We start from the raw sequence: 27,303 nt of genomic DNA, 5'->3' as shown, positions 1-27,303 counted from the left end.
ACTAACAATGAAAAAACATTCTGTTCTGCTGCATTCTGTTCTGCAATCTGACTGATTTTGGTAAAATTAGGCAACGCACCTGAGCTAACACATTCATTTTCCCAATGTAAATAAACAGTCGATGCCAGTGGTGTATGGTTAGTGCTTTGACATATGCACTTCAGTGCTCACGGTGACCCGAGTTTGATTCCTGCCTCGTGGTCCTATGGCGATTCTTCCCCTTCTCTCTGCTCCCCACACTTCCATGTAAATACTCTCTACTGTCCTATCAATTAAAGGTCAAAACCCCGAAAAAATAATGATTAATTATTAATTTATTAAAAAAGATATAAAGTTAATAAATGATGTAGAATTATATCAGTTTTTGTTCAAGAAATAACATAAAAATCTGTTTATTATTTTTTTTAAAACTGCAATTTGTGATATCTAATTCCAAAACAAACTTGAAATTTGAGAGGGTTATGACAATGTTGCACAGTGTTCATCATTTAATACCCAAGTAGTGTTCAATCAAAATGCATAATAGATGACCTGTGATTTAGTATCAAAACGCCACACTCATAAACAAATAACTGCCACACATTTATATTATGCGGTGAATTTTGGAAGCTTGTTTGTCTGGCTTTAACGTCGAGCGGAAGTGCGGATCAGCTGATGCAGAAGAGCCATCTTCATCTTCCCGAGCTGAGCTGAGCCGAGCGGAGCGGAGAGAGAGGAGAGGAGGGGGGCAGGACAGAGAGTACAGGGGGATCTCGACTCCAAATTGTCGGCTTTAAAAGACATTTTGGATCCAGAGAGCGCTGGCTGCTTGCAAACGGAGGACTGGATGAGAGCCGGCCGGTGGCACATGAAGACAAGCGGATGACAAGCTTTAACACACAAAGAAGAAGACAGATACGAGGCAGCTAGAGGTGGCATAAAGACAATTAAATATGTTTTCCATGGATGGACGTCTGTCCTGGTCGAGGGGTCAACTCTGCATTTTAGTGCTCTGATTTTACTGTAAACCCACTTTGAGGCACAATGCTGAGATAAGAGCACTGGCCGGTCGTTTGTTTTGGGCAACCCAGTGGATCGACAAGATTCGGATTAGGGACCAAGGCTTTTGAGCCAAAACGTCAAAACAGCGTTATTCCGTCTGGTTATGTGTAGGGACATAAGCACAGGCCGTGTCAGCGCTTATTTTGACAGTTTTTGAATTGTTTGGTATTTCGGGCTAGCTAGAAAAGCTAGCAGGCTAACCCGACTAGCTTCTCGGAGTTAGCGGAGCTACCTCGATCGAAATAAAAACAACCGTACCAAGGGTTGTTTAGGGTTAACACGGGTTTGCCGTTGTGATATGGCCTTATTTAAGAGAAATAAACCCGCGGTGGGTCGTTAGCTGTACCTGGGGACCTGTTTTTTTCTTCACCGCTCTTTTGTTTTGTTAGCCGTGGAGCTGCTGAGGGACTCGAGGCTCAGCTGATAGGACAAACAGAGGAGAGGGGGTTTAAATGAACATTTGAGTGAAAAGAACTCATGCTTGCTAAAAAGCCCTGAACTTTACTTACCAGTAAGTCACTATTGTTAATGCTGTCAAATAACACAACTTGCTATGCAGTTTGAAAACTTGTTTGCAATCAGACCACTGTATAGGGGTCAAAATCTTATTTAAATCGTGAGAGGTCCAACGACACACCTTTGAAGGTGTTTTCGACTTATAAGTTACTACTTGACAATGCAAGACCACTTACTTAGGGGGAAAAGCTATACGTCTAGAGGTTTATTTGAGTTTTAGTCATGGGTTTTGTTAGTTTTTTTAAAAACTAAAGTGTCTTCAGCAGGTTGGGTGAAAACAAAATATGGATTAACTCCACACTTGTGATTCACAAATGCTCAATTTAAAACCGTAAATATATATTACTAAGAAACACAGTCTTCTTGAGGGACCTCCTTGGGCCCCTCACGCTGTGTTTGGGTTGAGTGTGTTTCCCCTCCCCCTGGGCGAGTGTCACTCTCAAAACAACAGGAGCGCACAGGCACGTTCAGTTGAGGCGTCCAGGTCTCCACACAGCAGATGTGATGGAACTGATGTTCGCTGAGTGGGAAGATGGAGAGAGGTTCTCCTTTGAAGATTCAGATCGTTTTGAGGAGGACTCCCTGTGCTCATTCATATCAGAGGCAGAAAGTCTCTGCCAGAACTGGAGAGGATGGAGGAAACAGTCTGCCGGCCCAAATTCCCCCACTGTGAAGATTAAAGGTAATGGAGGATGATTGTTTTTATGTGCTGTCATCGTAACGTGAGCACACCTTGAGTTAGCATAACTGTACCTTTGACCTTAACATGTATTCTTAACTTATGGACAACATCGTCACGTGACTCACATGTTTAGACCTACCAAGTCAAACTGTGGCTCCATACATCGCCCTGCTTGGCTAATTTGGTTAATATGTCCATGGTTTGGAGCTAAACAATTCAAAAACATACCGCCAAATGTGTCAGATCATGCAGAGTAATCTAAAACACTTTATTAAACAGTTACACACAAGTAACTGTATATGATATAATACACATTTTCAATTTGTTTTGTTGTCAGCGAAATGTAGGTGACTTTAAATGTTCGTATGTTACGTAGTTTTCTCCAACACTAGTTGGCAACTAAAACAATTAAGAACTTGACAGAAGTGCCTGTAGTCCTACTGCAGAAGTTTGTTTGGCATTATGAATGGATTTGTGGCAACAACAAAATATTATGTATTACAAGACATTAACCTAAACAGCATGCTCAATTAGTTAAGCTACTGCATCAATATTCAGTGCACTGTTTCCTGTCATAATTCCTTTAAGGAAGTCTTTTAGAGCTGTTATGCCATCATCAAAAAATGAAACTGTTTTTAATTGAAGTTCAATTTGAGTTAATCAAAGGTGAGTTCTATAATCCTGAATTAAAGAGAGAGTTCACACAAATTAAAGTTCTGACCTTTACTCGTCCTTGTTTCAAACTAAACTTTAAGAGTTTCTTTTTTTCTGTTTGACACAAAGGAAGATATTTAGAAAAATGTTGGATACCTGTAACCATTAACACCCAAAGCATTTGCTCTTCTTACTATTGATGTCAGTGGTTACAGATTTTTAGCTGTTGTGTTCAAAATTGGCATGGGCTGGTATAAGATTCCAACAGTATGTTAACCTTGGGTAAAAATATCAGTTTCACTATCACGGTATTATAATTACTGCTTTAAAATATGTTCTTTTTGATTGTCTGGGTAAAAAACAACAACTTTTTCCCCATTGAACACAGGCGTGTTTTATTTTAACATTTAAATTATTTTGAAACAATAAATGTCAGGTTAAATAAGTTAAACAAGTCATTGACATCTGCTGTCTCAATTAGTTTCATCAACACAGATTTCTTTTCAACTTGAAAAGTCATGGATATGTTTTTTTTATTTATTTTTTTTGGATATAAAGTGAGTTACTGCACTGTTCAGCTCTACAGCATACTGGATGTTGGCTTATAAGAGATTTGTTTTTCAGATGTTTCTCAAAAAAAAAGTACAAAAAGTAAAAAAAACACAACTTACAAATACCTTAGGAATGGTATAACAGAAAACTTTAACGGTTTTAAATCCTTTACTTTTCAAAACTGTGGTAAACCTTAAAACCGGTTATCATCCCATTTAAAAGAAGAAAGAAACTCCTAAAAGTTTGAAACAACTTGAGAGTAAATGAGAAAAATCTCTTTGTTCAAAATTTGATCAGCCTAATTGTAAATCACCCAAAAAAAAATCACATTATGAAATTTACAACGAGTTATCGAAGAACTTCTTTTGAATTTAAGAGGTATGAAAACTCAGTTAATCTGTGTGCTTTCTGGAGTTTAGGAGGAAGCAGCAGGACTCAACCAGCATTATGATGAACGTTTGATTTCAAGCAGTTTTATCATGGATGAACTGATAAAAATGTACCACATAAACCGACACGGGTTGTTTGAACACCACCATTCATCAAAAATATGTTGTTTTTGTGCGCATAAGGGAAAAGTATAAGAATGAACTGTCTCTTCAACTGAAAAAGCAGCTGTTTTTGCAGTTCTGTTTAACTCCGATGTATTATCACAGATATACTTTCAAGCATCCTCCTGCTTATTTTTCTAAAAGTAAAGTTAAAGTAAATCTTCTAGGACACTGCGGCACAGCTGTGATGTGTTAAAATAATGTTTGCACAGAGTTTGAGTTGCATTTGGTCAGTCAGTTTGTAACTGCGGTCCACCTCAGGCCTCATGGAGTGCATGTGCAGAGAGACTTGTCAGCTGTGAAGTAGAGAGATCCGTACGGCTGCAGATCCCTTAGTGCAGCGAGTAGCATTTGTTGGATGAGTTAAGGGGGTTTGGAAACGGAGGCCTTGTGTGTTGTTTAGATTGAGAGCGAGTGAGTGTTGTAGGGGGTTGGGTGGAGTTGAGAGCTGTAAAAAGAGCTTTGTCTTGTGCAGGTCACTGCCTCTGAGCAGAGGATTGTGGTTAAACAAAAAAAGCCCCATTTGATCAATCTGCATAATGCTGCTGATCCTGCACAGCCCACTTTGAGACATCAAAACTTACCTTTTTATGTGTGTTTAATCTGCATTCATCCTAAAAGTAAATCAGAAGTGCATCGTTTTCTTGGCTCTGGAATTAAGGGAATACAATTACAGACATGACATAGCACTCTTTGTCTTTGTTCTCTGCTTGTTGGAGGGTATGGAGCAGTGGGACAGCAGACTTCTCATGAGAGACTGTCTCACCTATTGAATGCCTCACAAAAGGCAAAGCTGTCTTGCACGACTCGCAGCCTGTGTTAACTCCTCTTCTGTTGGTCACCATGGTTTAGTCAGCCAAGACTGGCTATGAGTGTGCCGCCTGATTCACTGGGATCTCAGTCGCCCTCATGCTCGTATTGTTGCTGTGCAGCTGTTTGTTGTCAGCACCTGTAATGAGTCACCTGTCCCCTGCGAAGTCGTTGGTCTCTATGACTCCCACTGTCTGTCTATAAAGTATTTTTGTATCAGCTTGTGGTGTTGGTAAGTCATCTCTGAAGTCGTTTAGCGTTTCATCTTTGGACAGTTGGGTTCAGGTTTTGTGGGTGGCTGGTAATGATGTGGTTTGGCTCTGCTATGTGATCACAGCATGCCTATATATTAATGGTACAATGTTAGGTTGCACACTTTTTTTTTTTATTGTGGAGGTTATATACTAGTGTACTTGTTGACTGTAATTAACAGTTAGCCATTTGGGATCTATATGTAGTATTCAAAAGACACTGATGACCTTTAAAGGGATAGTTCACCCAAAAATGAAAGTTTCCTTTTTTAAAAGTAAACTTACAATTTTTTCTCTTCTGTTGTAAAACGCAAAGTGGGGTATTCTGAACAATTGTGGGAAAAGGCATCCATAATAGGAACATTGTTTTTTATGGGGAGGGCAGATATCGGCCGATATTCTTTATAAACATTTTATTTCAGCACAGTACCAGGGAAAATGTATAGAAGTCAATGGCTGTTTTTTCCCCTATATTCCCTATATTTTTCCCTAAAGGAGAAGAACATTCAAACAATTTTTATGTAAATTAAACATAAATTTGAGAAATTGGCTAGCAAGTTATTGCACATGCACAACAAAAATGAGAAAATCTGCTCCCTATTTACTCAGCATGGGTCATAGAACAGAATTGAGGCACTTGGGAGTGAGCATAAACCATGTTTTTGGCAGTTTAGAAGATACCTAATGTATCAGTGCATGTTCAGTATTTATACTGAATGGCTTACTATTCAGTGTTTATTTTGCAAATGATAAAAATTTATAAATCATTGTGCATCTTTAAGTGATAATGGTGGTTTATTCTATTGTGACTTATTACTTAGAACTTTAAAATGCTCTCAGTTTAGTACTTTTAATGCTTCTAATTAAGTAAACGACAACAATGCATGTAGGAGAATATACAACATACTATGGCTGGGTGAAATGGCAAAAATGCAATCTCGATAATTCTTTTCCATATTGAACGATAACGATATATATTTCGATATAAGTTGTTAATGCCTCCAGCATTAAAATAGTATCCCAACAATGTCTGAAGATTTTTTTATTAACATTTTAAAGTATTGTTTATTAAAAAAAACAATTTACACATTACTCCTGATTTTTTTTGTAGATTCCGATTTTCTGTAATATACTTGTGATATATAATATAACATTTTGAAGAACTGTAACTGACAGCATATATACAGTACACAAAGAACAATTTACTTGTTGCTTTTTCTAAAAACAAACAATTACAGAATTATTTTAAAATAAATGTTTTACTTAAATATAAAAAAAAAAATTATCATAAAAATAAGCAACAATTTAACAGCAAATGCTGCTGGCAGGAAAGTGAATTGCGCTCGCATAAACAATACTGGATCATGTAGCCTATCTCTGATATCAACACAACTTCAGATTCCTGTTATTGCATGTGTCTTCTGTGTGATTGGCTCTTAGATCAATATTGAGTAAAAATCTCCTTGGCTTATCATCGTTATCGATATAAATTTTATCGCGATTCAATATGATATTGTTTATCGGCCCAGCACTACAACATACTCATCGCTGTATTAATCAAATTCAATACAACACTTCATGTAGACCGATGTTTGACAGTCAGAAAACATATGGAAGTAATGGAACAAGATTAACAACATAGTATTGAAAGCCAATTGATCAGTGCTTATGTGAGATTACAAGATGTCTTCAGAGCTACCTTAAATGAGTACAAAGATATTTTACCACTCATATTTTTTTGAGAAAGAAGGTGCAGAAAATGAACAAGAAACACTACATCATCACACACTATATCAAATAAAGCATGCTTTAAATTCTGTCCGTTTGACTGTGTATAATTTAGGTTTAAGAGGCAAAGACCACAAGTGAAGGTATTGAGACAGGCCTGTAAAACCAATCTTTTGGTTTTGAATGAATCATTCTGTTTGAATGACTCAGTTGAGCAAATGATTCTATGGCTCAGACATAAGGATAGTCACTTCTTTTGTTCTTAAATGAATCAGTTTTTAAGAGAATAAGTTGAGTTAATGATTCAATTGCTTGAAGACATTTATTCATCTAAGACTCACTGAGGAATCACTTTAAAGTCCAGTAATACTTCATAAGATTATACAAGTTTGTATCCCCCCCAGTATTCTTAAAATCTACTAAATCTTTTATAAAAGCAGTAACATGCTTTAGGCTGTACTGTAATGCTAGTATGCTACAACAGTAATGCATAACATTTGTTTTTATATTATGCAGTGAAGTTACTATATATAATATATTGGAAAACGTATTTGATTATGTGAGGTCTTCATGTGGCAGTTGTGTAGTGACCGCGTATCAGTGCAGTGTCTGTGTGTGAATGTAATGTGAGATCCCACTCTAAGGTGACCGAGTGCAGTGGATTACAGTCCAACCGCCTGCAGCTCTGTTATGATAATGACCTCCTGATGCTGGTGTTCATTTCAGACACATCTTGATAATATCCAATAAGATAAGTATGTCACTACAGCCCTGCAGCTCAATATAGCAAATAAAGTTTCATAATGAGTGCTGTCGCTGAAACCTGTGGCTGAGTTCAATTTAGACTGAAGGCACAAATATTCAGTTGCTCTTGAAAGCGTTTCTTTTAGTCCATTTTTTTTTATTTTTACTGCGTGGCCTCTTTTATTATTGTCTAAAGAAAATTGGTGACTTGAATTCAGGACCCTGGAGTATATTGAAACCCCCCGCTATACACACTCTTCTCAGTCTTGTTTTTTCTCTATTAGCCTTGAGTGTATATGAACCGTCTGGTTCAGGAACAAACTAGGTTGCCTGAGGTCATGAACCTCACTTCTCAGTCATTTTTCCTCCATTTCAAAACAAGTTGTTTGAACTGCAGCCATGTGTGTGACTATTGTTCAGCTATTTGACTGAGATGCCAAGTATTTTTGATTGTTTAATGTGGAGTGCCTGTGACCGGAATGTTGTGATTTTATCAATCTACAATCAAGGCCTGTTCACTCACACCAATTTAAATGTTTAGCGCACACATATAGGGTTTAGATGCTTTCTGTCCTGTTCACTGTAACAAAATAATGCAAAATAATCTGTTTTTAGAAAACTTGAGAAACTTTAGATAATGAATAAATGTTTGTAATAAATTATTTATTTGGCTGCTTTATTTATATATATATATATATATATATATATATATATATATATATATATATATATATATATATATATATATATATATATATATATATATATATATTAGAGCTGCACAATATTGGAAAAATCTGATATTGCGATATTTTATTTTTTTGCGATAAATATTGTGATATCTAATCCAAATATCTATATAAAAATAACTATTTTTAGATCAAGTAAAAAGTCAAAATGAAGGGTTTTTCCTTAAAACAAGTAAAAATATCTGCCAGAGGGTAAAAAAAAAATCTTATAAATGCATTAAATACAATTTTGTAGCTCCTGGTCAACATTAATTCAGATCAACATTGCTTATCGTGCAATGTGACTATTGTGCATGTGTACATTGTGATATCCACACTGAAATGATATATTGTGCAGCACAAAATATATATACAAAATTAAAAAATATATAATTAAAAATTTAAAATATATATATATATATTTAATGCTTTGAAGTAATTATTTTTGTCTTTTGCTTATCTTTAATCTGTGAGTTTGCCCTTTTTGCATTCAAACACTCAAACACAGGAAACCATTCTGTTTTATATATATATATATATATATATATATATATATATATATATATATATATATATGTATATGTATATGTATATGTGACAATAAATACAAGGCGTTAGTCGTGTTTTCGTTTTCTTCCTTCCGTCTGCATAGAAAACTACTTGTCCTTTGTTTTTTAACTGTGTGAAGTAAAAATCATTGGCATGATTTCAATGTTTACAGTAAAAGTTTCAACTATCTACAATCAGACAATTAATAATTGTTGTGAGTTTAATAGTTTTATGTAATAGCAGTGATTTTGATCATGGCTGAAATTGTATTTTAATGTTAAACATGCTTCAGTAATGTTTGTTTTAACTTGTTGCTTGGAGATGTTTCTTTGCCTGCCACATTTTCAGCATTTCAACTGTTGATGTTGCTCTGAACAAACAATTTAACAGCTGTTCGGGCAAGTTAAAATGTTTATCCCAAATAAATTAGCTTCCACATGGTGTGAGTAAACCTTAATATTGCTGCTCAATTGAAGTCAGTGATTTCATAGTTTGAACATGTTGATAATCTGCAGCAGAATAAGTAACTCACTTGTCACTTCCTTTCTTAGATGGTCAAGTTATCCCTCTTGTGGAGCTGTCGGCCAAACAGGTTGCCTTCCATATTCCATTTGAGGTGGTGGAAAAGGTTTATCCCCCCGTTCCTGAACAGCTGCAATTGCGAATCGCCTACTGGAGCTTCCCTGAAAATGAAGAAGACATCAGGTGAAAGCCCGCAGACCTCATAACAGCTAAAACTGTCTTTGAAGTGTCCCTATTATTAGTGCTTCACTTCAAAAGTTCATAAATGCATGTTTTTAGCAACTTACAAGAAGTTGGATGAATACAAAGTGAGAAAAACATGTATATTTTTTTACAATATACATTTATATTTAAACTCATTTCCATGCATTTTAAATAATTCATTTGAAGAGTTTTATTCCTAAACCCCACCTTTTCTTGAGCTTGCTTTGCTGTTATTGGTCAGATGACCCAGTTCAGTAAAACATTGGAAGAACTACTTGATCAACCCAAACCTACTGTACCAATTATAAAAGTGTTTGAGCTCAGGTCAAGTAGACATTGTTCACACCCAGTGCAGCCAGAAAATATCGTTGACTGGTGTTATAGATGTTTGTTTACAGTCGAAAATAGATCAGTTTCGAAAGTGAAACTGGAATTGCCAAAGTCTTATTTCAGCAGTTCAGAATTGATTATTTTATTTAACTTTTTATGGGAACATTAATCTGTAGATTTGACTTCACATTGATTTGACTTTTTACATTCACAAACAGCTGCATTTGATTATAATAGTATAAAATTTGATTATAATAGTATAAAAAGCATAATAGGGGCCCTTTAAGCTCAACCAGATCAAACAGCATGTTACCAGAAATCACTTTAAGGATCCCATAAAATGCTTTTAAATCTCAACTGTAAAACAAAGTGAGGGTGGGGAAAAGAGTAGCCCCTCCCCTTTAAAAGAAACAGCCAATAGTTTATCACAGCTCTGCCAGCTCTGAGAGTGATTGAGTTCAAGCGCATCCAATGAAAAGTGTTTTGAAGGAGGCGGAGCATGACATATACTAGAGAGCATTTAATTGGTCAAGATTTGATGAGAAACTGAAATATGAGGTGAAAAAAACATTGATCCATTTAGGCGGAAGTGACAAACTGCAAGCTTTGGATGTTTATATCAGTTTTATATTTTCTAAACACAATTTTGTCACTCTTTTGGAGAACACTGGTGAATTTGGGTATCCGTGGGATCTTAAAAGTCTTAATGTCTTAAATTTAAAAAAATCTAAATTTTAGGCCTTAAAAATTCTTAAATTGACTGAAATCTAGTGTTGTAGGTCTTAAAGTGTTTTAAAAAGGTCTTTATTTTTCTATGTACAAGTAAAACCACCCCAATCTGGCTGACACCTAATCACCTATAATTCATCTCGAAACATCTTTTTTAATATATTTAAGTTTTATATTGCAAAGAGCTATAATTCGCAACAGCTGTTAGACATTTTACAGAAAATTCTCCAATTTAGATTCCCTAATCAGGAAAAGAAAACTAAAGCAACACATCCCTTTACATGATTTTCCATTAATACAAAAAATATTTACAGAAGTAAACAGCCAATTAGAAAAAATCCTTGGTGTTTAACCCTGTATAATAGGGCTGCATGATTCTGGCTAAAATAAGAATCACGATTTTTTTGCTTAAAATAAAGATCACAATTTTCTCACGATTCTTTAAATGTAAAGGTTAAGATCAGTAGGCTATTATTATTGTTATTTCTCAAACATATGGTAAAACAATAAAAATATTATGTGTAGGTCTACTGTTGCTTAAAATGCTAAATTTTGAGTAGACTTTGAATGGTGGATTTGAACAGACTTTAAATTTGTCTTGATCATTAATGCACAGTAAAGTGATGCATCAGAATACAACTATTCATAATTCTGATGTTGAATTATTTTCTTTGAGACATATGCTTGCAATCTGTCATTGACAACATTATTAGACCATTTTTTTCTACTGGTAAAATGAGACATTTGTCATTATCAGATTGCCTCTATATTCAACATTACATAGTCTAGAGTAGACACCGTAAACATTTATTCTCATGCAGAACACTCTGTGTTCGCTATGAAAGAAAAACATATTAATGCTTGTTGTAATCATTACTCTAATATGCAATGATTATTTAAATGATGTGCGTGCCTTCAGTTTCATTTTCACTGCTAAGTGCGGTTCATTCTTCCCGTGCGGCTCCCAAACAATCGCTCTGTGCAACAAACAATGTTATTTACAACTTTATTACCTGTTATTCACAGCCTATGCAGGTTCTGTTCAGTAAAGTAGACTTCATTCACAGGCGCACGCCTGCCCTGATTTCGCGGCCGCGAATACATCAATACATGAAGACAGAAATGACATTTTTGGGTGAATTATACCTTATAAATACAGCATGTGACTCTTTCAACACCATTTGGAGGTTTCCACATTGCTATGAGCAACGTATGTAAAACATTGTGAAGACTTGAGCGGCTGCCTTCACGCTTCTCTCAAGAACTTGAAAATATGAATGGCAGAATCGTAGGAAAGCTGGATTAAGATTGTCTAGGGCAGGGGTCACCATCTCGTTGCTGGAGGTCTGGTGCCTTGCAGGGTTTAGCTCCAACTTGCCTCAACACACCTGTCTGGGTGTTTCAAGTATACCTAGTAAGACCTTGATTAGCTTGTTCAGGTATGTTTGATTAGGGTTGGAGCTTAAATCTGCAGGACACCGGACCTCCAGGAACAAGTTTTGTGATCCCTGGTCTAGGGGTCGAATCGAGATCGCAATCTTTTTTCGATTGTTCATGCAGCTCTACTGAATAAGTCTAAAATTTCATTGATAGTGGTCTTAAAAGGGTCTTAAAGTCTTAAATTTGATTTGAAGAAACCTGCAGAAACCCTGTTAATAGATATGCTTAAAACTAACAGAGTGAAACGAACATCTAAAGTGTTATTTATTTTCATTTCAAGGGATCTTTTAAGATTTAGAATATGACAGAATGAGCTGTTAAATGCTGCTTTTAATTGCTTTCCTGTATTTGTTGTTGCAGATTATATTCCTGTTTGGCCAACGGCAGCCCTGATGAGTTTCAGCGTGGCGAGCAGCTCTATAGGGTGAGGGCTGTGAAAGACCCTCTGCAGATAGGTGAGACATCCCACACACATCCACCACAAACGTTTTACCCTGTGGTCCTGAAAGTCCCTTTAGGTGAAGTCAATTGCTCAGTGATTCTCAACCATGCTCCAAATCACTCTTGGCATCTTAAAGCTTTTTAGGATGTAACTGCCACCCCAAATAAGCCATCCATGTGCTTTAGAGTCATCTTTGGCTCTCTTGTGCACACATTTAAATGCCAAGTCTTCATATGGCTTGAGAGCGAAGCAGAGGCATGGCACATAAGGCTGAGTGTTTGTGTGAGTGGTTTGTGCTCGGGCTGTGTGAATGAATGCTGTTGTTGGAGGCAGTGGGCTGTACAGCAGCAGAGGGAGATCATGATGCAGCTGGCCTGAGCCTGACCTACCACTCACACACACCCTCCAGGGGTCTGCCTGCGTGCTTATTTACAGAGTGTTTAACTACCAGTAGAGTCCAGGCAACACTTTAAAATGCTAAAATACAGCCTTAAACTCAAGATTGAGGATAAATCGATATTTGCCATAGTTTTCACTAATCGAGGAGTCTTTCGAAATAGAAACCTTTGGCTGTGTTATAATTATAGTATATACATATATTCAGGTTCTTCATGGTAATAAGTGTCTTTCCCTTCCAATGATGAGTTTTTGCATCAATCTGTGCTTTAGGAATATTACGGCAGAGGAAGCTCTAACTTAGGGCTGCACAATATTGCAAAAATCTGAAATTGCAGTTTTGCTTTTCTGGGATATGAATGCAATTTCACCAGATGACTTAAATAGCAGTGTTTGGTAAGAATTCAGGTACTGAAATTAAAAAATCAAATGTAAAATAGCACTGCATAGTCTTCATTCGATAAATAATTCTATAAAATAGTTTTATTAAAGTTTCAAATGGTACAGTTCATTGTGCCTGAATGCTTTAAATTCTTTTGATATGCTCACACAATCACAGGCCTTAAAACATGTGCAATTGAATAACCTTTGCTGGTATTATGGTAAAAATCTCCAATGACTTCATGTTTTGAACTGTGGCTCCTGGTCCAATATAATCCCAATTCAGATCCTGCGACGTGTACATAGCACATGCACACATTGCGATATCGATGCTAAAACGATATATTGTGCAGCACTACCTCTAAAGGCTGGTTTATTCTTCTGTGTCGAGTGATTGCCAGACCCACGGTGCCTGTCTTGCACAAAGTTCATTTATATTACGCGCGCTGTTTGGGTTGCTCTGTAATAACACTTCCGAAATGCTAGCTGGCAGTGAGGTTTTTATTTTCCTCTGTGTCACGTTTCTTTGTGGGTGTTTTGTTTTTTCTGAACATTACCTTAATGCACAAGTAGCTCAGACTCGCTCATTCAGTGGCGGGAACCGGCGGACATGCAAGGACATCAACTTTAATCGTAAGGTACACCCCAAAAATTTCCATCTGGAGGTCCTTTACGGGACACCACACTTGCTACATTGGGCTCGTGACTTTCAGCACCGCCCACACTCGTCATGATGCCAAGCCTGCCAATTGCAAAGCTTGCACTACACGTCGTTAAGAGGATGTGTGGTCTGGCACGAAGGCTGTGCTGGATCATACGCGTGTGCTCGACGCAGAAGTATGAATCAGCCTTGACCCGTATCCTGAGTGAGATTGCTTAAATTATATCGTTTAAGTCGTTTGGGATGTAGTGACACAGTCAAATATTTTGCCAAACAGATCCACAACTTTTGATGCTTCTAAATTATCATGAAAGTCCTCGTGCTGCATGTGTTAGGAGGTTTGCTGAAGGTGCAGCTGACGTGCAGTGAGGGGTTTGCCTCTTTAATAAACTACGACAGTTCCCATTCATTGAAAAGTAAGAATGATTAATAAATCCATATTAAACAGTCCCTTAAAAGTGACGTTGCGTCTTCAGTTTCGGTTCAGGCGTGCTTTGCACTCCCACTATAAGCATACCGTGTTAAAGTCCAACCAAACTGTGCCCTGGCACACCTCTTCCAGCGGGCCAGGGCCGACCAACTGAACTGCGCCTGAGCCCTGTTCAGAGCACTCAAACTTGTCAAACGAACCGGGAAACGCGTCTGGGCGTGGTTCGAATAGTATAGTGTGAATGCACCCTATGTTTACATCGAGACTGTAAGGCAAGGCAAGTTTATTTATATAGCACATTTCATACACAGTGGCAATTCAAAGTGCTTTACTTTAAACAGGAATAAAAGAGACAAGTATAAAAGAAAACAATAAGACAAATAATATAAAAACAGATTAAAATGTGTTAAATAGGTTATAAAGAATGAACAAGAAAAGAACTGTAGGCTTAGATATTCTGTGCTCACTTTGTTTATATTGTGGTAACAGATTTTTAGGGGGATTTACATTCAATTACATGATACTGCAACTTTCTGTAAAAGAAACATCACTACTGATCAGTGTCCATCTACTTCACTGACCTCCTAACTACCCATCAAGGCCAAATCAAATGTTTTGAGTCACTCCACCACAATGGAGCCTGGACATTCTGACGCAGAACAGCTGCACCTAAAAGGGAAATGGTTCCAGAACTCTTCCCTTTGCACTTTGTTTAACCTCCTAGTGAGAATACAGTGCTAAAAAGACCGTAAGCTCCAAGGATCTGCCTTCTCACAACATGCCCAAACTCCCTATAGTGCCTGCTGCAAACGTATTAGTCCGTTCAACAAACACTACTGCATCGCCCGCTGGGATATGAGTCAGGTAGACTCATTCAGTCGGTTGTTTATGGTGCATGTGAGGTGAATTATCAGTTGCCATGACTGACTAATATTAATATTATTTCATGACGTTCGACTAACGACAATCCAGTGGCATTTGCAGTCATGATGCGCTTGTTGGCTCAGCCAGCTGCTCACTAAATTAAAGAAAGACACTGTTTTAAACAAAGGTTTTTTTTTTTCCTCAGTCAAGATTGATTATGAAATTCTTTGGGCCTTTTGTTTTAGCGGGGACAGCTGACAGGGGAATGTGGGTCAGGAATAAAGGAATGGAGGGGTGCTTTTTTGGCACTGACAGGTAGATTGAAAGGAAATAAAGAGGCGGTGTAGTAGTGCTGGCTTGAGGAGGCCCGTTGAATTTGGAACAGGAGTTATAAGCTGAAACCACCCACCACCCCCACCTCTGCTCTTACTGGCCAGGGGAGCACTGGCTGCTGTCCAGTGGTAAAAGCTTTTGGCCAACCCACTACACTCCACTCTCTCTTTTTCTCTCTCTCCGTCTCAGATGTCTTTCATTTCCTGTATGGTCTGTGTACAGTGCTAAACCTGGTATATCATTCAGTCTTACAGTCAGCAAACTCTGCAAACTAACAATTTCCACCTTTTTCCCCCACAAAACCTCCTTGCATTGTATACATTGAGGAGAAACTGCTCAGTTTTAATAAAATCATAGGAAACATGATTATTTGGTAGGATTGTAATCTTTACTTGGTGACAAACTCTTTATTGTTAAATAACTATGCAATCTTATTTCCAAATGACGTCTTCTATTAAAGTGGACTTTCAGATCTGCTACTTTACAGAGAGAGCAGCAAATGTTCTAATGATTTAAAAGGTACATTGTATAAACACTTATTTTACAAAAGTGGTCAATATATAACAATCCAGTTTTTATTGTACATATTCAAATAAAGTTTTGAGGTACCTTAATGGGTAATGTCTCTGGTATAAATAGAAGTTCGGAGGGACATATAACAAAATAAACAGACAGAATCTTTCAACTTACAAATGATTTATTTGAACACAAATTACCCACAACAATAACCAAACAGCAATAGGTGGGGAGCCCAGCAGAATAAGGAAAAACTAATTAAACTAACAGAAACCGGTTGGGACTCCCCCTATAAAATAAAGTTGCAAATTATGGGAAGCAAAATGTGGCACTGTGGCCATGGGAGAACCGTTGCTGGCAGAGAAAGACCTCAAAGATCCACCTGCATTTTCCCTCCTCAGCTAAACCGGTAAGATAATAGAAAGGCAAAAAAATCTAACTCTTGGCTTGGGTTTACATGAGGTGCACATAACACCTCCCCAGATGGTGAATGATAGTCCAAAAACAAACACTATTTAACAATGCAAGACAACAAATTGGCAAAAAAAATTAGTTTTGCCAGCTACAAGTTAAAATGCTTGGACAAACAAGACCATCTCATTAGTAGCTGATTGGAATGGTGCATTTTATTAATGAAGATGAGATGGATGTGGTCTGTATAGATGGTAACTGATATGATGAAGAAATTGGCTCCACGGCATGCTGGTTTTCTGGCGACCACTAAAATTCAGTTTTTACTAGAGACTAGAGGTTGTGACAAGTAAATTGTTAAAAACACATGCCATTGAATTATATACAAGAGATTGGAAGAATCAATGTTTTGGAATCTCATTTATGAAAGATGTCTTTATTATTCATTGAATCATCCATTCAAGCCAACTTCAAAAATCTTATTTTTAAAGGAATGTTTAAATGGTCTGTGGCAATCTTGTCGGGTCATCTAGTTAATTGCTTTAGTACACAGTTATACAATTAGACTGTACAATCATCATTTAACCTTTATATTATATTTTCATTATCATTAGAAGCAACAATAAATTAAATTCATTGCACAGTTCTGTGAACTTTGTGGAATCTTTATTTTATTGCTTTTACATAATGAGCAAAAAGGTAAAACAAAAGGCCTTTTGACCTAATTAAACAGTGTTTTCATAGTAAATAGTGTTTAGCAATCATGAACTCCACAGTAACTAGAACATTTTGTCCAGATTGTGAGGAATTTGAGTCTTTAGCTCTGACATGTTTGTTTTGTTCTCTGAAACAGGTTTCCACCTCAGTGCCACAGTAGTGTCGCCTCAGGCCGGCCAATCAAAAGGAGCCTACAATGTGGCTGTAATGTTTGACCGCTGCCGCATCACTTCCTGCAGCTGTACCTGTGGAGCAGGAGCCAAATGGTGTGCCCATGTCGTGGCCCTCTGCCTCTTCAGGATTCACAATGTAAGGAGATTCACATACTGACTTCTGGTTATGGAATCGTTGAGTTCACCTTATTTTGCAACACAGAACAAAGCTGTTTTTTGTGCATGCGTGAGACTTTCATTAACTGCTTTGTATTAAATGACAAAACGTATTGCACAAATATCAAGAAGTTTTTGTCAGATTTTGTTGTTTAATACAAATTTGATTCAATTCATGTTTATTTCTATAGCGCTTTTACAATGTAGATTGTGTCAAAGCACACATAGAAACTATCAGTCCAGTTTTCAGAGTTGAAGTTCAGTTTAGTTCAGTTCATTGTGGTTTAAATTTCACTGCTGAAAGTCCAAACACTGAAGGGCAAATCCATCGATGTGCAAACCAGTCCCAAACCAAGCAAGCCAGTGGCGATACTGGTGGAGAACAAACTTCACCAATTGACGAAAGTGAAAGAAAAAACTACAGAGAAACCAGGCTCAGATAGGCAGGACCATTTATTCTCTGGCCAAACTTTTTGCCTAGAGCTGCAGTCTAGGTGCCGGAGGCTGGAGAACGCTGGATGTCCATTGTGGAAAAGTTTTAATAAAATTATTTACGACAGGGAAAAAATGACAAATTATCAATGAAATTAAAACTGATTATTAGTTGAAGAATAATATTATCAATCAGCATCAGATTCTTGATGTTTGTTCATTTACACCATTTCATTTTGTGTTTTAATTGTGATTTTTATTTATTTATTTTTTATTTTTTATTTTTTTTGTAATTTTTTATAATTTTTTTGTTGTTTTTATAAAAATTAAACAGTCTGGAATTTTGTCAACTAAAATGTAGAGCTTTAAATAGAAAATAATATCTTTGTGCCAGTTGATTAACAGCACAAATCCATTTCCAGCGTAGTTGAAGACTGTCTCTTAAGATAAAAAAAATTAACACATTAATAGAAGCCAACTACTTAAAGCAGCAGTTTTCATTGTGTCTCAAAAACAGCATATAAACCAGAATTTTTATATGCACAATGGCCTGGTTGAGATGGACGTATCTGGGGAAGATTTCACCGATGTGTCTCTGGGTTTCTATCTGTGTAGAGTTGACCGTGGGCGTGAGAGCACTGAGAAGCTTTTGATTAGGTTTGATGCCTCCCTGTGGAGTCAGGAGGGTGGAGGCAAGGATCTGCTCTGCTGTGATATCCCACCCCCCTGTAGGAGGCCCTGCCACAGTCAGATAGACCCGGCGGCCCGGGCCGTGGGTGGCGTTTAGCATTTGCATGTGGGCTTTGTCTTGTGTTTGCTGCTGCTAGGGGAAATTATTACAAACTTATTTTGCATATACTTTCTTGCATGGCTTGGTTTGGTCATAAATAATAAACACACGACTCTCCTGTTTGGTTTTTCATAAACGATGGTGGAAATCCACAGCATTCCTTTGTAAATGACGTTGTAAATTTGTGAATGGGGAGAATTAGACTCTATTAGGAAATGTTTGCAATTGCAACATGACACTTGCTCATATCTGTAGGCTTTTTGTCTTGTATCTTAGCCTTGAGGATGTATTATTTTAATGCACCAGTGATCATTGTGCATTCCTGTCCATTCCAAACTGATTTACATAAACATTCTTGTATGGTCTGGTCATGAATAATATACAAATCTTCTGTTTGGTTTCTTGGAAATGATGCTAGAAATAATGTAGTAAATTTGGAAAAGGAAAGAATGAGGTGAATAGGACTCTATTAGGAAGTGTTTGCAACCTGAGACTTGTCTTATCATAAACGGCCACTTGGCATGCAGCTTTGACAATGTATTCTCTTAATACACCAATCACCATTGTGCAGGCATATAATTGCAAACAGCTCCAGTATTGATTCTGCTATTGCGAGTTGAATATACATTATCTTATGCTATGCTTGAGACTTTTATCAGCTGCACAGGAATTTCAGTAAATCATTGACACTTAAATGTTGATCTCTTGCTGTAGTATCTCTTCAATCGCTGCTTTGCGTTTTGGTGGCAGTGTCTGAGGAGATTAGTTATCGTTTCTTAACATCACAGCCTGAAGTTCAAATACTTCAGGCTTGACATTTAGCCCACCTACTCAAGATTGTCACAAAGTGTGATGCATTGCTGCAGACCTTTTCTAAAGCTTTAGTGAAACTTGACATGAAAGTTACCTGACACTGAATTCAAACAGAAATTGATGCCACTGGATTATGACATATTTTTGAACTGCATGTATTTAGTAGCTAGAGAGGTTATGTGCATGTCAGTCTTTAGACCTCTCATTCTTTATCTTTTCTGTGCCCTTTAACTATTTGAGTGGGCTTGTGTGGTTTATGTGGTGCATCAGTTGCAACCTAATTATGCTGGTTGCAACTTGCATTTAAAATGTTCTAACTTTTATTGAAAATATTTTAATTGTGACCAAATGAACAAAAAATTGTCCCACAAATTGGTTTGGAATTGTAAAAACCAGGGTAATTGCAGGGCTGACCTTTGCCAGAATTACCTTTAGCCAGTTTTAATAACAGTGCAATTTTTTTTGCAGCTCTTTTCACATTTTCTGTTTGTGTGTATTGTCAAATATAGCAAGAGTTTATAGCACATATGTATAGTATTGCATTACCTAAAACAATGGTTATACTAAATGTGGTTTTGTAGTCTATATGGGTGTGTTTGGGTGACATGTACTGCGCTTATATTTAAGGTACAGGAAGCCATTAAAACGTTCAATCAATGAGTTGATCGATTGCAGAGGCCAACTAAATTATTTCTAAATTGTAGTTTTAATAATAAAAATATTTAGCCCCTCGAATAATATTGCAACCATCCAGTTATGTTTAGAAAAAAGTTTGCTTCACAGAACCTTACAGAATCTGCAATAATAATAATAATAATAATAATAATATTAATAATAATAATAATGATGATGATGATGATGATGATAAAAATAATTGAATTTAAGTGTTCAGGACAAAGAACTATCAGAAACCATAAAAACAGATAGTAAATATACAGATGACGACACAAAGTAAGGTATTAGGAATCAAGCATGGGTTAATTTTTTTTAACTGTAATTTTTTTTAATTAATCTTTCGTGTGGAGTAGATGTAAACATCTGCTATGGGAAATGGTTTATTCTGGAAAGTGCAATATACGCATTTTGATATTAGTTTGACATGTTGATGATGCCTCTTTGTTAAGTTTAACATTTTGCAGATTCTGCAAGGTGTGTATGAACATATGACCACAACTTTATGGCAAACATAATTTGAAAATGCTTGAGTTTTATTGCTTTTTTTTTTTTTTAACTGATTTGTCCACTATCTGGCCAGTGCAAGCCAAGGCTTAAATTGGGCTGGCCTTAGCCAATACCCCCTGAGCTTGAACAATAATTTAGGGCCAATTGCTCTCAGTGCAGCATGGAAACTCCACAATAAGAACACCTCTCAATTACATGTTTCTGTACAGTATTAACTGATAAAGCTACACTCACTGGCCACTTTGTTACGTACACCTTACTAGTACTGAGTTCAACCCCCTTTTGCCTTCAGAACTGCCTTAATCCTCCGTGGCATAGACTCAACAAGGCACTAAAAATATTTCTCAGTGATTTTGTTCCACATTGACATGATAGCATCACACAGTTGCAGCAGATTTATTGGCTGCACATCAATGATGCAAATCTCTCGTTCCACCACGTCCCAAAGGTTCTCTACTGGATTGAGAACTGGTGACTGTTAAGGCCATTTGAGTACAGTGAACTCATTATGTTCAAGAAACCAGTCTGAGATGATTTGCGCTTTATGACATGGCACGTTATCCTGCTGGAAGTAGCCATCAGAAGGTGGGTCAGTGTGGTCATAAAGGGATGGACAAGGTCAGCAACAATACTCAGGTAGGCTGTGACATTGACATGATGCCCAATTGGTCCTAATGGGCCCAAAGTGTGCCAAGAAAATATCCCCCACTCCATTACACCACCACCAGCAACCTGAACCGTTAATACAAGGCAGGATGGATCCACGCTTTCATGGTGTTGACACCAAATTCTGACCCTACCATCCGAACGTTGCGACAAATAAAAATCGAGACTCATCAGACCAGGCAATGTTTTTTTTTCAGTCTTCTATTGTCCAATTTTGGTGAGCCTGTGTGAATTGTAGCCTCAGTTTTCAGTTCTTAGCTGACAGGAGTGGCACCCAGTGTGGTCTTCTCCTGCTGTAGCCCATCCGCCCTAACGTTCAGTGTGTTGCACGTTCAGAGATGCTCTTCTGCATACCTTGGTTGTAATGAGTGATTATTTGAGTTACTGTTGCCTTTTTATCAGCTTGAACCAGTCTGGCTAATCTCCTCTGACCTCTGACATCAAAATGGCTTTGTGCCCACAGAACTGCCTCTTTTCTCTTTCAGACCATTCTCTGTAAACCCTAAGGATGGTTGTGTGTGAAAATCCCAGTTGATCAGCAGTTTTTGAAATACTCCAACACTCCAATACACCACATATACACCAACATGCCACGTTCAGAGTTACTTAAATCAGCCTTCTTCCACATTCTGATGCTAAGTCTATATGCCTAAATGCATTGTGTTGCTGCTATGTCATTGGCTAATTATAAATTTGCATTAACGAGCAGTTCGACAGGTGTACCTAATAAAGTGACCTATATATATATATATATATATATATATGCATGCATACACACACATACACACACACACATTCATGGCATAGTCTCTCGAGTGGTTTCTCCACCACTTTTTGTGGACCTGTGTTGAATCTTAGCCTTTCTCCTTGGCCCAAGGTATTTGGCTATTTGAAAAAGCCTGGCTGTTGGCCCCGTAGAAACGTTCACAATGCCCAAATAAGGCCCAGAAAATTACTATGGAAATGCAACTGGCCCAGACACACACTGACTTGATTGCTTTAGGCACAACAGTAGAAATGCAGCTACTAAGTGTAAAATATCTGCAGATGAATCAATCTGATATGGAAGTCTCTCTCAGAGCCACGTGGCTAATCTCTAATCACTCTGCTTTTTATGGGTGTTGTCCAGGAATCTCAAACGTTTCCATCTTCCTCAGTGCAGTTCTCCAGCTCTGTCCTTCATCTTTCCTCCTCTGTTCCCAACCTCCATCTCTCAGACACAGCCAACACGGTTCACTCCAGTAGCGCACAGCGCAGCCCCCACAGGACACTCTGCATTCTCACTATGCGCTAAAGAGAGAATTAGCTCTGATCGGCTCAAAGCATGTGTATCTGGAGCTCATATATTATGCATGGGCCATTTGCAAATGAGGGGTTTTCTGCCCGTGGTGGAGACCAGGTGACTGCACACTGGGACAGCCACCTGAAGGCATCAAAGCCCCCAGACACATTAGAAATGCACAGAGTGTTTGCTAATGAGCAGCCTGCTCCCGGTTTAGTTTGCACTAGTGAATAGGAGTTAAACCAGTGAAGTTTGTTTTCAGTTCTACAGTGTCAACTTCAAATATCTGATTTTTGGTGTGTGTTTGGCTATAGGCTTCTGCCGTCTGTCTTCGAGCACCTGTGTCTGAGTCCCTGTCCAGATTACAACGGGATCAACTCCAGAAGTTTGCACAATACCTCATCAGTGAACTTCCACAGCAGGTGAGGCATGAATTATTTATTTGTTCTTCTAAATTGTGAGATGGGTTTGTTGCTGCATATAGCTTCTCTTTGGTCTAAAGCATCTTTGCACAGCTCTTGATAGCAGTGATGAAGTGCACATCGTGGCCTCATTGTCCTTATTAGGGTGTTGCTGCTCAGATATCACACAGTTTGGTTTATATCACGGTTCTGTGGTCATGTCTTGGGTTTGGTTCTGTAAATAATTGGTGTAATAAGAAAAGGTTAACAGTAACCTGTATCTGAGTGCTAAATTCTAATATTTTACATACATGGGCAATGTTGTCATAACTTTAATATACACACTACCGGTCAAAAGTTTGGGGTCAGTAGGATTTTTAAATGTTTTAAAATTAGCTTTTGCTCATCAAGGCTGCATTAATTTAATTAAAAATACAGTACTAATTATAAACTTATAAAATGCTATTGCATTCCAAAATAACTTTTCAAAAGTAGTTTATCATTTAATTTAATAATTTACTTTAGTGATTTTAATGATGAATTTTCAGCTTCGGTACTCTAGCCTTCAGAGTCACATGACCTTTCAGAAATCACTCTAATATTATTATAATATACTAATATTGTTTCTGTTCTGGTTCTTATTATTTTTCCGGCTTCTTCCGCTCTGGGAGTCTATGGCAGCCCTATGAACCATTTGGGGCATTTGCGCAAACTTTGGCACACTGAAAGAGGACAGTCTGATCTTCAACCGAAACAAATTTGGACTCTCTAAATCAATCTCTAGCGCCACCACTTGTCCAAAGTTTCACTTATGTCTATGTTTATAACTTTTGAACTAAATGGACTACAATCAAAATGTTTTTCAAGCCAATTTAAATGCACCCTATGACGTCATTTCCCGTCATTTACATTTTTTTTCCCGCTATTTTGAATCTTTTGTAAAACCTGTTTGAACGAAGTCGTCCTAGGCCATTTGTCCGATTTTCACCAAAATTGAATCAAAAGATCTACAGTATGTAACACTTTATAATAACTACACACTATGAACCATTTATTAAGCATTATCAAATAGTGAATTCATTATTTGTAAAGAATTAATTCTACATTAACAGATGTTAGTAAGCAGTTTATAAATACAGCTACAAATGCTGTATTCTTGACTTATAAACACATTTATAATGTACTTAATGATTGTATTTTCATACTTTGTTAATGATTATTTTTTCATTACTTAATAAAGTATTGCATTACTTACAAACTAGTTATTTAAGAATAGCTGGTGCTATTTTAAGATCATTTCAAAATGTGCAAGTAAATGATTAATATTCAAATGAACATTTATATATCTTATTATTCAGACATATAATAATAGTTAATGTGTATGTTAATAAATGCTTTAAGTCAACTTCATCCAGCTTTGTGACCTGATCTAGTGAGGACTATTTATGCTTTATAAATCCCTTATAAATGACTATAATTAATTGCTCAGTTATATTCTAAACAGGAAAAAAGAAAAAAAAAGACTTTACTCATTTCTATTCATTTGAAGATACACAAATTAAACTGTCTCCAATGAAAAGTAAATCTTTGCGATCTTATCTAAAATAAAATTACTGTACAGTTTAAACGTCGCTAAATAACTTTGAAAGGTTGTATCGTAATATATTGTTAAATTATTATATTGTTGTTGTTTTATCCAATTTTATTTATTGTATTTATTTCAACTTGTATTTTGACACTCCTGTTATTCGGCAATGTTTAAAGTTTACAGTAATTTTATTTTTTTTAGATAGGATTGCAAACATATATTGTTCATTTAATACTAAGCCTTTAATTGTCATTTATTAGCTATTTATAAAGCATAAATAGTTTAGATTAGGTTGCAAAACGGGATGAAGCTGAGTAATAAAGCATTTATTAGCATGCAAAGTAACTATTAGCGTATATGCCTGAATAATAAAATATATAAATGTTGATTTTAATAGTTTATTAATCCTTTACTAACTCGTTCTGAATGATTCTAAAAGCCACCAACTACTCTTAAATGCAAATGGTTTGTAAATAATGCAATATTTTGGTAATAAATTAATCAGTAACAAATTATGAAAATACAGTTATTAAACAGATTATAAATGTGCTTATAAGTCAAGAATGCATGATTTGTAGCTGCTGTTATAAACTGCTTACTAACATCTATTAATGTAGAGTTAATCTTTTACAGATAAGGAATTAACTATTTGCTAATGCTTATGATTCATAGTAATGAAATGATTCATAGTGTGTAGTTATTTTAAAGTGTTACCGTTTAAAATTCTGTTGTTTTGAACTCTCCATAGATTGTTAGCCCAATTTCCACCAAATTAGACCATGCTGCCAAACATTTTCCAGTTCCTCTGTAGCTTGTTGCTGTGATTGTTTATAATGTGGCTGCTGGGCTGCTTGGCCCCGATAATTGCTGCTTGCAGCTATATTTATTGTTGTTGTTGTTGTTGTTGTTATTATTATTATTATTATTATTATTATTATTATTATTATTATTATTGCTATTAATAATGTAAGTAATAAAAGCAATAATGACTGGAAGTAATACTTTCATTTGAAACTATATGCAATAAGAAAGCAGTTATTAAAATGTTTAACAAATATTTAACAATTTAACTTTTTTTTTTACTTTTTAATAAATGCTACCTTGATGAACAGAATAATTTTCTTAAAAAAAAAAAACTGACCCCAAACTTTTGACCAGTAGTGTACATTATTGCTTATTTTAATTTAATGATTCAATGTAGTAAGATATCTGTGATTTAATGATGTGTGTGTGTGTGTGTGTGTGTGTGTGTGTGTGTGTGTGTGTGTGTGTGTGTGTGTGTGTGTGTGTGTGTGTGTGTGTGTGTGTGTGTGTGTGTGTGCGTGTGTTTATATATTTTTTCAATTTAACATGAACAATAATAAAAATCAATTCATAACATAAATCTCAAAACAAAACCTTTTATAAGATGATTTACAGTCTCTAATTCTGTTTTAATTTCTGGCCTTATTTTTGATGCGTTGGATTAGATCTTGCCGACTGCTCAGCGTCTTTTGGATGAGCTTCTTTCCTCCCAGTCTACCGCTATTAACACCGTGTGTGGAGCCCCAGGTATGTACTGACCTACAAACCGCAATTAATAGATGTCTATTTTCCCATTCTTTGTGAAACTATGCATACCATGTACTTCCTTTTTGTTTTTTCCTGACGATTGATTGAACAGATCCTACTGCTGGCCCTTCAGCCTCTGACCAGAGCACCTGGTATTTAGATGAGTCCACCCTCAGTGACAACATAAAGAAAACCCTGCACAAATTCTGTGGTCCTTCACCTGTTGTGTTTAGGTAAATATCACAGTAGGAGCTAGCTATCTATATACACACCTATATGTTAGAAGGACAACAGACAGAACTAACTGTTCCTTCGGTCTCTTGTTGTTTTCAGTGATGTGAACTCCATGTACCTGTCGTCCACTGAGCCTCCGGCAGCTGCTGAATGGGCTTGTCTGCTGAGGCCCCTGCGAGGCAGAGAGCCAGAGGGCATCTGGAATCTTTTGTCCATCGTCAGAGAGATGTTTAAGAGGCGAGACAGTAACGCTGCACCTCTGTTAGAGATCCTCACCGAACAGTGTCTCACCCACGAACAGGTACCATTTCTGACTCAGCAACACTTCATTCATTCATTTATTCTGATGCAAACACTTGTCACATTTATGCTTGCACTGAGGCACTTTATTTTAGAGTATGTCCGCTTAACCTTACAATATATATACAAGGTAGCTGGATAAGTTAAAGGGATAGTTCACCTATTAATAGTAATTATCATTATCTACTCGTACTCTACTTGTTCCAAACAATCTGGTGAACATAAAGGAAGATATACTAAAGAATGTTGGAAAAAAACAGCCAGTGATTCCCATAGTACCTGTATTTTTTGTTCTTACTATGGATGTCAATGGCGGCTTTTTTCCCCAAAAAATTCAGGAAATGTTGTTTTTTGCTTAACAGATAGAATAAAAGGATATCAGAAATGTTTCGATCCACTTGAGTGTAAATAAATGGTGAGGAAATTTTTGGGTGAACTATCCATTTACGGTTTAGGATAGCACCTGGTCATTACCCAGTTTATGTAATGACTATAATAACTAAATGGTATGTCTATGTGAAACAGGACTGTGAAATAAAGCGTTACCAATATG

The 27,303-nt window shown here is 36.7% G+C and overlaps 1 protein-coding gene across 3 annotated transcripts in view; it reads left to right on the top strand.

The window, feature by feature from the left end:
- The first annotated feature begins 666 nt into the window (after positions 1–666).
- Positions 667–27,303, top strand: part of zswim8 (zinc finger, SWIM-type containing 8) — a 62,280-nt gene continuing 35,643 nt past the window's right edge. For 2 of the 3 annotated variants that reach the window (XM_056471524.1, XM_056471523.1), the window contains exons 1-8: positions 668–2,239; positions 9,358–9,511; positions 12,392–12,486; positions 17,319–17,491; positions 22,991–23,098; positions 26,135–26,216; positions 26,329–26,449; positions 26,550–26,751. In XM_056471524.1, coding sequence (XP_056327499.1) covers positions 2,062–2,239; positions 9,358–9,511; positions 12,392–12,486; positions 17,319–17,491; positions 22,991–23,098; positions 26,135–26,216; positions 26,329–26,449; positions 26,550–26,751 — 1,113 coding nt within the window. In that variant the 5' untranslated portion in view covers positions 668–2,061. Of the gene's footprint in view, positions 2,240–9,357; positions 9,512–12,391; positions 12,487–17,318; positions 17,492–22,990; positions 23,099–26,134; positions 26,217–26,328; positions 26,450–26,549; positions 26,752–27,303 lie in introns of all 3 variants that reach the window. The other variant, XM_056471525.1, reaches the window with a different exon arrangement.

The sequence above is a fragment of the Danio aesculapii genome, chromosome 13, assembly GCF_903798145.1.
Source record: "Danio aesculapii chromosome 13, fDanAes4.1, whole genome shotgun sequence".
NCBI classification, from domain to species: Eukaryota; Metazoa; Chordata; class Actinopteri; order Cypriniformes; family Danionidae; genus Danio; species Danio aesculapii.
Note: the sequence above shows the minus strand (reverse complement) of the source record. Positions and strands in the feature narration are given on the sequence as shown.